The 13304-nt window shown below is 41.9% G+C and overlaps 1 protein-coding gene across 11 annotated transcripts in view; it reads left to right on the plus strand.

The window, feature by feature from the left end:
* Nucleotides 1-13304, plus strand: part of FGGY (FGGY carbohydrate kinase domain containing) — a 356970-nt gene that overhangs the window by 292322 nt on the left and 51344 nt on the right. For all 11 annotated transcript variants that reach the window (XM_068140722.1, XM_068140721.1, XM_068140717.1 and 8 more), the window contains one exon: nucleotides 13113-13220. In XM_068140722.1, coding sequence (XP_067996823.1) covers nucleotides 13113-13220 — 108 coding nt within the window. The remainder of the gene's footprint in view (nucleotides 1-13112; nucleotides 13221-13304) is intronic.

Below are 13304 nucleotides of genomic sequence, written 5' to 3' on the forward strand. Positions count from 1 at the left end.
ATGCTGAACAACCCCAGCTCTGTCAGCTTGTCTTCATAGTAGAGGTGCTCCAACCCCCTGATCATTTTCGTGGCCCCCCTCTGGACCTGCTCCATCAAGACCATGTCGTTCCTGTGTTGAGGGCTCCAGAGCTGGATGCAGTACTCCAGGTGAAACAAAAAAAAAGAAAAAAGAGGAAGAAGAAGAAGAGGAGAAAGAAAAAGAAAATGGAAAAAAAAGAAAAAAAGGAAATGATTCTTCCAGCCCAGTTGCAGAGCCCTGCACTTGCTCTTGTTGAATCTCATGAGGTTCACCTGGGCCCACCTCTCCAGCTTGTCCAGGTCCCTCTGGATGACATCCTGCCCCTCTGGTGTATCAACAGCACCACTCAGCTTGGTGTCATCTGAAAACTTGCTGATGGTGCACTTGATCCCACTGTCTATATCATTGATAAAAATATTAAACAGCACAGGTCCCAGTACAGACACCACTTGAGGGACACCACTTGTCAGTGCTCTCCATCTGGACTTGAAGCCATTAAGCACTACCCTCTGGGTGAAACATAGCTTCATAACCTTGTAGCCCGTCCTGCACTGATGAGTGATTTAATCTGCCCATGTATTTCTGTGTAGGGTCAAATCTGTGGGAAGATCACTGGCAGAAATCTTCCAGCTCTCTATGGATCTCATGGAAGGTTGAGAAGTTTGTGTCTATTCCAGAACACTAATCTTTTTACTTCCCCACTCTAATTTTAGTTTATCTCACCAAGTGGCTGCAGGTAGCATGACGGAGTGATTACTTAATGCTTCTGATACAGACGTCATTATGCCATGCTCCCTTTCTAGCTTATGCATTTTAGTGCCAAACTTCCAAGCACTCATGTCCTATTACAGCTCACATATTTTGCAAACAGCAAACAATCAAAACATCTCTTGAAGAATATTTTGTTCAGTTGTGGCCCTCTCATCTTCTGTGACCAAAGTACTCCTGGGTAAAGATAAGATGAGGTGGCTGAGAGATGCATTACATCTCCTAACACTTCCTTGCACCTTTATACCGTGGAGCATCATCTGCTTTTAAACAGTGGGTCATGGATCATGTGTTTGTGATATCTCTAGCCCTTCTCACAACTTCTTGGTTATGGCATAGAGGGAGATAATTTAGGCTGTAGGCTGTCTTTTAGGCCCTTATCAAAATTACATACAAGAACAGACTTCGTATGGACAGATAAGAGAAGGTGGGAAGGAGCTGCAAGGACAACACTGGTAGCCTTGTGAGACTTTGGTGGCTGTGCCATACATTGCTTGGATTTTGATACCATTTCTGTACTGGAGCATCCACTCTGGTTTTGTTCTGTCCTTGTGAGCAGAAAATGAATTGTGAAGGTTTAATGCAGCCCTAAATGCAGTGAGCCAGACTTGACAGTTGAGTTTCCTTGCCTTGATGAGGTAGACAATATATAATGAAAATAAGATACATATTATCTTATTTGATTTAATCAGGCCTGAAATTTTTTTTCTCTCTCTATCATTTTACTAACAGCTTTCCCTGGCTGAAAATGACATTTATAATTTTTATTATTTTTTTTCCCCCATATTTTATTAACATGTAATTATTCAAAAATAAGGCTAACAGAATTAAGAGTATTTTACTACCAATATAATTCTTTTCCTCTGGTTTTATATTCTGCTTTAGAATTGGAGTTTTGAGTGCAAAGAGAGGAAGTCAGAAGTTTACAGTAGGAGAGGTAGCTACCAGCCTTGCACTGTATTTCTCTCTCAGGAAAGTGACAGGATATAATAATGGGGGGGGGGGGGGGAAGAATATTTAAAACATATCGCAGTTGTCTGGCTTTGCTGGTTAAGATTTGAAGGCTGATATTATTGCAAGCTTCTTTGATAATATTACTATTGAAATAAAGCAGAAAAATATCATAACAAAGGATTTTAAAATTGTCTTTTTTCCCCCCAAGTAATATGAGTACAGGCAGATGAAGAATTTAAGAGTCATCTGTAGTGTGTATTTGCACAGTGTCAGCAGCTCTGCAGCAGCACTCCTGGCCCTGGTTTCCTGTGGAATGTGCAAGGTCCCTGGGATCTGTCACATGATGCGCCACAGGAAGATGATGAGTAGAGGTGGTTTTGCTGGGCAAATGACCTCCTGGTTTTGCCCATAATAATTTATTCATGTGGCTGCACCCTAAGACATACTAATACCACACATAGCTTTGGCTGAAAACTGATGCAGCATATTGAAAAATGGCATAAAATACCCACAGCCAGCTCAGATGAAGAGGCTGGACCTGGGCCTGGACTGCTGTATAGAGGGGTCTGTAGCTCTTTTAAGGAGTACAGTGAGTTAGTTAAGCCCCACAGCATCCGTGATCAGAAGGTTTTCTCTGAAATGCAAGTTCAAGCTGGCTTCTGGTGGCAGACTCTCCAGAAAGGCTGCTTAGACAAGTGCCACCTGTGACCTCTTACATTCTCTGCTCTTGGCAAGGGCCTCCATTTTGAAAGGTAAAATAACATACAGATCAGTAGAACAGAAGGGGTTTTATTCTCATTTTTATTTCATGGAGTTTTGTTATTTTTCAGCAATATTTTAATTGATGTGTTTAACTCTTAAGAACCAAGATGCTCTGGGTAAGGAGGTAAATGGTCTCAGTTTCTGATGGTGGTTACTGAATATGCGGTGTTAGAAAGTAGGCATTTCTTTACTGGTGGTTGGACACACAGGGGAATCATTCCACCCAGGTGTGTGCTGAACAAGCATTGCACAGAGAATATTCACTAATTTTCGGAGAACTAATGAACATATTCATACATTTCCCTGGAACTCATTCATGTATGCAACTGACACCTTGCATGTGTTCCTTAGGTTGCTTGGCATGATTCTCACACCTCAGCAGCCCCAAGGCTAGCCTTGACCAATTTGCTTCCCCTTATCTTCCTGTCCTTATGTCCTTGGTAGCACAGGCTCCCTTTTGCCCCCCCCTTATTTTCCTTATCTACGGACTTGATTGCGTGAGTTCCCTTTACTTTGTCAAGCTCAGCATTCCTTATCTATTCAGCCTAGCAAGCATTCCTGGAAGCATCTTAGGTATATATCTCTTGAAGAATTGTTTGTGCTTTTCTACATGGTATCATGGTCAATGAGTTTTAAAGCAGGAAACATTTGAGTATGAGGAGCATGTCTAGTAAAGCGATGTCCAGTTCTTAGGTTTTGAGGTGTTCCTTACTTTTTGGAGATGAACATGCAGAAGCATGCAAAGGCAGGCAGATTTCCTTCTTCTGTATCTCTAAGTGTCATCTGTCCTCATTTGAAGAGCTATCTCTGACCTGTGCACACATTTGCTAGCATTCTTAATAACAGATACCAAAAAACTAGGGCAAATGTACTTCCAAAGGGTAGGTGCCCAAATCCACATTGGGTGTCTGAACAGCTGGCTTAATCTTCTAAGTTCTTGGGCCAAAAATGACTTGGAAATGTGAATCTTTGGCTCTCTTGAAAATCAGAGCACTTACTTGTCTGCATACAAGTGTTAGTTTAGCTCTTCAGACAGTAAAAATCAACATTTGTCTATGAAAGCTAATGGTTAATGTACTGGTTGTACAAGTTGGGGCTTTGGCTCCCAAGGCACTGGTCCAGATTAATTTCTCTTTATACTCATAAATATAAGTATAAATTAAGCACAAGCTCAATATCTAATATTATTGTGATTCAACATTTTCTTTCATTAAAAATCTTAAGATGTAAAAATTTTTCAAATACCTTTCCTTCTTTAGCCTCAAATAAAAATCTCACAGTGGAAATGTTTAATAATCTCAGTGAAGTTTTCCTCTAATTAATTCTTAGATATATAGCCAAGTTGTGCAGTATATAGTCCCACTGCATAACTCACCTGAAATATTTTCAGAGATGAGGCAATCAAGCTGCCCTGGGAATGTGGTTTCTTTAACTGGGCATTAATCACATACCTTGTTTGGTCTATGGTTTGTAGACCAGTTAATGTTTTATGGCAAATTTAGAAAATTAGAAATAGTTCTGCATGCATGTCATTCACATTTTGCTGCCCTTCTTATAAGGCTTTCTACTAGGAACAAGATGTAACAGTAGTCCCTAAAAATTAATCTGTCTCTCCTAATTTTAGGTTGTACTGAAGCTCCAAATCCTCATCCAGATCCCAGTCTGCATTTTGATATCTAGTTTGGGAATTTTTACTGAAGGGTGTTGTTGTGGTTATGATTGGGTTGATTTTTGTTATGTAAGTTTGTGATGTTATCAAGTGTAGAATAAGCAGCAAAGTCAAAAAGGTCTTTGTTTTCATATTATCCTACATCTCCTTTGTGGATCTGTTGTGCTTGGAACCTTGCTGGTCTGCTGGATTGAAATGTGCTGGACCTGTGTTCTTGATGTTACTGTGGTGTATAAATAAGTAATATCTTTGTCTTCTCTCTCAGCCTCTCCGTTACCCTTTCTGGGTGTAAACTCTCCTCTGAGACTCCTCGAGCCAGATGTCTCAGGCCCTGAGAACTAAACAGACCCACATGCTGCTTCTGCTAGAGCTCCAGTCCTGCCAGCAGTCACCAGTGACGCTGGCCTCCCTTGAGAGCAGAGGAAGTGTGGGGACATGGGTGACATAAAAACATGTCTTTATTACAGCCAACACAAAGGAAAATAACTTGGGCAACCCCCCATATTGAATACATGTTTGTGTTTCAGCTTTCCTGCTGCAGGCTGCTCTCTGTAAGTTTACACTCTGAGCAGCACGCAGAAGCCTTTGATTATCTTGCATGGTTTCTTCTGTTTTGGATGATATCTGCCTTCTGTCTGTCTCATTCAAATTTGCTTGGCTCCACAGTCAGAAATCTTATTTTGCAGTATTTTACACTTCAAAAGTATTGCCTGATGCCTTTGAATAATTTTTGTTTTGTTGCACAACCTCCATAGACATAATTGGACAATTTTGTTTTTGCTTTGATTCATTCTGTTGCTATTCTCATAACTAAATGGGAATCTCTAAGGTTTAGTAACTATCAAGGTCGCTGGGTCTGGTAAACTCATGACATAGCCTTGGCCACAAATGATGGAGCACATATTCAGCAAGGCATTTATGAAAGTGATTTCATCACATAAGCCAAAATTCTTCAACTGCATGTAAACAGATTACCAAAATCATCTGTGGATGGATGTGCTCAGGCAGAATCCTGAAGTCCACATTCTAGAGCTGTGTTGTTGTTGCTCAAATAACTTCCATGCTTTCAGTGGGATAAAGTTAGCTCTGTACACAGGTGCTTGTGGCCTAGTCTTAATATCATTGCAGAGCAACTCTGTCATTGTGGATGCCCAAGGGATGCCAACCTGTCACATGGAACAGAGCTGTGTGACTTCTTGCCACCACAAACTATTCAGTTACATAGCAAGCTGATGATGACCAGGGCACATAAGCTTAAAATATAATCAAATAAATTGCTGGTGGTGTATGACCTATAGGAATTGGTATATTAATGTATTTTAATTTCCTTTGTGTTCTGAAGTACATTTCTTGTGTCCCAAGACCTTCTTTTATGAAATATGTTTTACATCAGGCAAAAGCTTGAATGCTGTTCTGTGTTCAGTGTGTAATTACTGCTAGTAATAAATACATTTTAAGAAGTTGACTGTACTCACCAGAGGCTGAACCTAGAGAGTTGCCTCCAGAGTTATGGAGAAGCTTAGTTTTAAACCCATTTGGTGCTTGAGAAATAATGCCAGGATGGCAGTTTTAGGGTAGGCATCAGTACACTGAAAATCCAACTGCATGCTCCAACTCCACTCAATTAATACATAAGCCACCAAAATGTGCCGTTATTAAATCACACGTTCAGTAGCTACTGCTATGACCTAAGTTTGAACCAGAAGCCTAGAAATGAAACATTCTTGCATTTCCCTTTGAATTCTCTACTTTTTTTTATTAATCTGTTTCATTCTTTGTCAGAGAGTTGTGGTTGAACAGCTATATAAGACCCATCTGTCAGCAGAAGCAAAATGATACAGTTTTCTTAATTTTATGCATCAGTGTAAGACCCCTGAACTGAATGAATGTCAGTATTCTCAAGCCACAGTCAGTCAGAATCTTTGAAAGTTAAAAGTCATCAGAGAAGTTAATGAAAGTATTTGACTTGTCAGTGATCAAAGTCCAGAACTGTAAAGAGCGTTTATTAGTTGATGACTGATACAGTGCTTTCCCTTGTTTCTTTTCCTGCTTTCCATCAGTATCTTGGATCTTTTTTCATACCTGCCTTAGTCAACAAAAGCAGCTGTTATTCTGAATTTCTGGCTGTAGAAGCTGATAAGTGAGGTGATTTTAAAACACATTTTCTGACCCTAGCTTCTCATTAGCAAATAATTCCTCTAAAACAGTTGTAACAGTAGAATGAAGGCTTAATTTTCCTTGCATATAAGTGACTGTAAGTCAAGAACAGTTCAACAGAAAATTTATTTTCTCTCTCTGTGTCATACTGCAAGTAAACAGAGAATCTGGTAATGATCCCAGAGTGCTGCCAGATATCAGAGGCCTAGTATTAGGAGCAGAAATGAAAATGGAAGAAGATGGATATATGTCTGTGTGGTGAACTCACTTGAAGGAAGGGATGCCATCCCAGAAGCATCTTAACAGGCTTGAGAATTGGGCCCAGTGAAAAACTATGAGGTTCAACAAATCAAAGTGCTTGTGCCATCCTGCATCTGGGTTGGGCCACTCCCAGGCGTGAATCCAGGCTGCATGCGGAGTGGGTTGAGAGTAGCTCTGAAGAAGGAGACTTGGGTGCATTGATGGAGAGCAGTGTGTTCCTGTGGCCCAGAAGGCAAATCATGTCCTAGGCTGCATCAGAGTATGACCAGTAGGTCAGGAAAGGTGATTCTGCCCCTTTGTTCTGGTGAGACCCCACCTTGAATACCAGGTCCAGTTCTGGTGTTCACATCATGAGAAGGACACAGAGCTGTTGGAGCGAGTCCAGAGGAGGACTACAAAAGTGATCCAAGGGTTGGAGCACTTCTGCTGTGAGGATCGGCTGAGGGACCTGGGGTTGTTCAGCCTGGAGAAGAGAAGACTCCAGGAGGACTTTAGAGCTGCCTTCCAATACATGAAGGGATCCTACAGGAAGGCTGCAGAGGGACTCTTCATAAGTGTGTCTAGCAACAGGACAAGGGGGAATGGTTTGAAGATGAGGGAGAGCAGGTTTAGACTTTAGACTGTATCTTAGGAAGAAGTTCTTCAGAGCAAGAGTGGTGAGTCTCTGGAAAAGGTTGCCCAGGGAGATTGTAGATGCCTCCTCCCTGGGGGTGTCGAAGGCCAGGCTAGATGAGGCCTTGAGCAGCTGAATCTAGTTGAGAGGTGTCCCTGCCCATGGTAGGAAAGTTGGAGTAGATGTTCTCTGAGGTCCCTTCCAACCATTCTTTGATTCTATGATAGAAGTATATCTTATTAATGTAAAGATTTCCTTTTCAGGTAATTCTCCAATAGCATTGCTGTAAGAAACTTATGTAAGCCTGCACCAGCAACAGATGGTGTCAGCTAAGGAGGAAAATTCTGCTGAAATTCTTGCTTCCATAGAACTGCTCTCAGCAGCGTGCTGTGTTTTATTTTATCTTGTCTCTGATTGCTGTAACATTTACACAAAAGTGAGGAGGAAACACAGGCATGTGCCTGATCATCACGGCTAGTCTAGCAAAAACAAAGCTAAGTAAAATAAATCTCATGTTACAACTTGCTCATTTTATGGGATGGCTGGATGCCTAGGTGAGTCTTGTCTGTGAAGGTCTGTGTTCTGTTCTGCTCCTTGTACCAAAGGGCAGTCCTGAGAGCTGAGTTTAGTTTGCATTAAAGGCACTGACTCCTTTTCCTTACTTAGGTGAGCTGTAAGTTAGTGGTAAGCAGTGCTTTTTGTTCCATGTTGACTTTTACAAGAAAGGTGGAACTTTTTTTTCTGGCCTGTTTTCGTTTTAGAGGGAGAGGCAAGTGGGAAGGGCTGAACTAAATTAAATACCTTACAGATCTCATATTAATGCCATTTGAGCAGGTCCTTTCAGACTTCAGCTTTGTTTCATATAGTTTTATATGTTTGAAAGACATTTTTCATTTCTGTGGACTGCCAGATGTACTGCTGATACCTTCTGATCTTAGGTAGTTTGACACTGATTTTCCTAGCACACGCCAGGGTTGAAATCTGGTCTGTAACTCATCCAAATGATCTATTCATAACAAAAAGTACCTTCTGGCAGTTGCTCCACAGCTGAATATTGTTAGGCTGAATTCATCATTTCATTTGTTTCTGATTGCACTATAATGTTTACATATCTTACATGTTAGCATGATCTCTTACAAAGCACACACTGAGGTTAGATCTTCCTAGGCAGAACTTTTTTTTCCCCCTCCTTCTTCTCCCTTTCATAAGGTGTTGAACTCTTCTTCCCTTCAAATGAACACGAATTTTGGCTAATGCTCATCTCATCCAAAACAATGGGCTGAGCAAGCAGGAATGTGTATGTTGGGGAGACATGGAAAGGTGACATTTTCCTGTACAAAAGGATTCATCCCTATCCACAGAATGAGATAGGATTGCTTGTCTAATACTTCTGTAAGTATCCTCACACACCAGGGCAATAGTCTCCATGTGAATATGTTCAGCTGAAATCTTTAGAGGTGCTGCTTATGACTCAAAGTATGAATAGGTTCAGATTCTTCTCATCTCCCATCTTGCAATTCCTGCTGAAATAATTGGCATGCAGAGATTATTCTAAGATGTAGCACAGGGGGTCCTCTCTTGTGTTTCAGCTTCACTGTATGTAAAAAATAATAAATGTTAATATGCCTCACAAATAGGAGTGTGTCACAGGATGAATTTCAGTCAAATAGAAGGCAGCAAATCTGACGCTGCCTTTTGAATTAGTATTTTAACTTCCAAAGAGGGATGACATCTTAATTGCTTTAAAAATAAAAATCAGTTACCCATAAATCTAAAGCAGATGTTTTTTACTAAAAAGATTAAGGATTTTCTTAAGCTCATTAAAGGGAAAAAAAATGACACCGCATTGCTCCTCCTATAGCATCATAAGAATGTCTGAAGGCAATAGAAGGCTGTGAAAAGGATATGGTATTAGTGCAACAAAAATAGCTCTGGGTCTGGCAAATTGTGCTTATCTTCTGGGGTCTGTGGCAAGCTCTGCACTGTTTCTCCAACCTTACACTTATGTCTTCTCATGTGTTTTAGTGGGATGGGGTGGTTTGTATGCTCTGACTGAGCTGGGACTTTTTATTATGAAAATACAAGTGCCAGCTGCTGCATGGCTTGAAAAACTTAAGCATCATCCAAATATTTCAAGAAGGGGAAACGGAAACCATTTGCTGTTTCTTATGCATATATCCATGGGAGAATGTTCAGTGTTCTGCTTCTCCAAGATTGTGTCTCTCTTTTGGGGAGAATGTTATTGCCCAATTTTCTCATCTTCCGTGTGCACTGAGACCCAGAGTCTGCAAAATGTGTATTACACTCCTGAAGGGGAAGGAACCTGGCAAGTTCCTGGGGGTGTCCAAAATGCTAGGCCAGAAGGATTGGCTTAGGGAGAGTTTGGTCTTTTAATCAACCTGAACCTCTTAGTGTTATCAGACACATAGGGAAGTTTAGTAAATAGTGGACTTACAATAGAAGCTGAAATATCTCTGCTGTGAGGATAGGCTGAGGGAGCTGGGGTTGTTCAGCCTGGGAACAGAAGACTCTGGGGGGTACCTCAGAGCTGCCTTCCAAAGTCTAACAAAACTGACATCCTGGTTGGAGTCTGTTACACACCACCCAAATCATGTTCTAGGCTGCATCGGAGTATGGCCACTAGGTCAGGAAAGGTGATTCTGCCCCTTTGTTCTGGTGAGACCCCACCTTGACTACCAGGTCTAGTTCTGGTGTTCACATCATGAGAAGGACACAGAGCTGTTGGAGCGAGTCCAGACAAGGACTACAAAAATGATCCAAGGGCTGGAGCACCTCTGCTGTGAGGTTCGGCTGAGGGAACTGGGGTTGTTCAGCCTGGAGAAGAGAAGACTCCAGGAGGACTTTAGAGCTGCCTTCCAATACCTGAAGGGATCCTACAGGAAGGCTGCAGAGGGACTCTTCATAAGTGTGTCTAGCAACAGGGCAAGGGGGAATGGTTTGAAACTGAGGGAGAGTAGAGTTAGACTGTATCTTAGGAAGAAGTTCTTCAGTACAGGGTTGGTGGGACTGTGAAATAGGTTGCCCATGGAGGTTGTGGATGCCTCTTCCCCTGGGGGTGTTCAAGGCCATGTTGGATGAGGCCTTGAGCAGCTGAATGTAGTTGAGAGGTGTCCCTAAGTATGGCAGGGAGGTTGGAGGAGGTGATCTCTGAAGTGCCTTCCAACCTAAGCTGGTTTAGGATTCTATGATTTTATGTGTTAAGTTATATTATCTTGACATTCAGAATTTCCACTGATTTCACAAAGCATCTCTCTTCCTTTAATGTTCTTGGATTGACCCATTCCTTCAGACCACACAGCAGTTGGAATTCAATCTTGATTCATTTGGTGTAGCAAAATTCTTCCTTCATGAATTGCTGTAGAGTGCAGTGTACTGCAAACTTTGCTTCATCAAAAATAGCTTGAGTTGAGACTTCAAAAACCCAAGCCCCTTCTGCCCCAAATGTTCCTTTCTCCCTGTAGAGACATGTTGTGTCCACAGCTATGGGATGGCATGTTTGGGTTCTCCACATGAGTTCATCATTAGTTCAGAGTAGACACTAACTTGTCCTTCTACTGTGTTCTCAGTAAGGTCAGTGATGTTTAATTGGCCTAAAAATCAGGTTATTTTAAGAATTGCTTTCTGTTGCTCTTTGTTTTGTTGAAATTGTGAAAGAAGGCTTGCCCCATAGAGGTGTTGAAAACTCAAAGCTCTATTAATTTGTAGTTTTAAGAGAAAACAAAACAAAACCAAATGTCCCTGCAATGTTCTTGACGTAGCTTCGTCTGCTTGGAGTCGTAAATGCCTTTTCAAATTCAGTGCAACTATTCTTGCTCTGTAATGGCTTTAGTCAGCCAAAACCTTATGCAGACACACAGGCACATGTGCACACACATCACTAACACAAGCCAGTCAGTGTGTTAGGGCTGACAGGCGAGACCTGAGCAAGGTTCTCGGCTTTGTGAGATGCATTCTGAGGAGAAATTGAGATCACTTGATGCCGTGGCAATGTGCTTTGAGAAACCAGTTTGGGTTGCTTTGTTTTCCCTACTTAACTTCGTGACAAGAATCAGCTGTACTGTAAGTTTATGGCTGGAGCAGACTATTGTTTGTGCAGAAACCTCCCTGCTGGTGTATTTACTAAACATGTGTGATGCACAAATGCCAGTAAACTGCATCTTGGAATATATTCCCTAGTTGCCAGCAAAAACTCTTTTTAAAGTTTGGCCTGTTTAACTATAGGGAGAATGTGCATCAAGTGTAACAGGAACAGTCCTGAATTTTTAGTTATTCCTCCTCAAAACCATTTTGACGTCAAGTTGGGGCCTTATTGAAATTGGTAGCAAACCTTAAGCATGCTTCAGTGGGTCTAGAATTTTGCTAATGAAGAGCAAGTTTTGCATATAAAAAACGCCCCATTGTTCCATTGGCTAAGTCCTGTATTTTTTGATGTTCCAGCTTTGCAAACATACAGACTTGTTTTGTTAGGGAAGTCTCTTATTTCCTCCACTTGGAGCGCTTCCCATCTTCCAGAGAACAACAGTTGCAGATTTAACCATCCCATTAACGTGGACTACTGGGAGGTGTACTCAAGTGATGGTGCAGGACTGCACTACTCTTCTCCTTTCCCAGACAAATCATGTATACCTCCATTGGTCCTGGAAGAGAAAACATGAGTCATGCTTCCAAGAGAAGCAGATAGCCTGCCAGGGGATGGATGACCTGTCTTCTCCAGCCTCTCCTACAAGAATTACATACATTCAACCAGTGCAGAATAGTCAGCCTGTCCTTACAACAAGTACTAGGACCCAAGCTCCATGCTCTGTGCTGTGCCTTAGTATCATGACTCCTTCGGCTTGCTTTCTGAACCAGAAGGAAGGTCTAGAAGGTCTGTCTAGTCTACTGAAAGTGGAAGAGTTTTGTAAGAGGAAGGAAAATGCCCTCCACCCTTATAAACTGATCATTTGCATCTTCTGAAGCAGAGAAAGGAAATGAACCAGTGTCTCCCACATCCTGAGTGGTCTAACCACTGAAATATTGCATGGGAGCAGGATCTCACTGTAAACGTGGGTGGTGTATTTGTATGTAAGCAGTGAAATACAGTCCTCTTTGGTTTCTGGATGATAGTGCTTAGATATCTGCCCTGATGAAAGGGTTCACAGGTGTGAAGGAAGGAGTGGTATGTGTGAAGCTAAGCCTAAGTAAGAGGCAAAATCTAATGTTTACCCAGGCACATATTTCCTGTTGGTTAACACAAGCAAATCCCCTTTTGCCCAGGCCACGTTTGCAGCTTCTGCTCAAGACACCTAACTGTCCTGACAGCAGTGAGAGCACTGGAGCTTGGGGTTCTACTGTAAGCTTCAGGAGGTGATGGCAGGTCTTGGGAGACCTCATTGTGCTCTGTCAAGAGGATTCCCTTTTGCTTCTTAACTCTGAAACCAAACAGAATGAGTGCCGTGTGAGCACCAGCTGCCCATCACATTGGCTATATATTCTGATACCAGCCCAACACAGTGTTGTATCCATCTGCTCAGCCAAAGGAAGGTGCTTTTTTGGAGAAACGAGGCACTCTCTCTCTCTCTCTCCATGTAAAACACAGCCCAAGTTCCTGAAGTGTCTGACTTTTTGCATGGCCAGAGCCACCTGCTCTGTAAATGGGAATGAGTGGGGACAGTTGTGCAGTCAGTACCTGCAGCTGTGTTGTGTCATTCAACAATAATTCAAATGGGGAAGATAGTTCTCTGTATAGTCCTCAGAAACCAATGTATCTCTAGTCACATTGGTAACACCAGTGGAGGAGCAGGAATAGTTTTCAGTATTGGACTCTGATAGCTGTCAAACATCAGTTGTGAAGCACCTGCTTTAGCAAGTAGTTTGTTTCACTGGAGTTTCCTCTTGCCTTTCCAGGTCAGTGAAACACCCATTTTTGTGCCCGGTGTTTGGGGACCTTATTTCTCTGCAATGGTACCTGGATTGTGGTTGAATGAGGGAGGTCAAAGTGCTACAGGAAAACTGGTAAGTGTTTGGAGACAGACTCCAAGATGGGAGATCTACCATAACTGCAGTTATTTGGGATAGCTTCACTGTCAGTTTGGCAGA

This window comes from Melanerpes formicivorus, unplaced genomic scaffold (genome assembly GCF_026170545.1).
Source record: "Melanerpes formicivorus ecotype bairdi unplaced genomic scaffold, bMelFor1.0.p_v2 SCAF_7, whole genome shotgun sequence".
Taxonomy (NCBI): domain Eukaryota; kingdom Metazoa; phylum Chordata; class Aves; order Piciformes; family Picidae; genus Melanerpes; species Melanerpes formicivorus.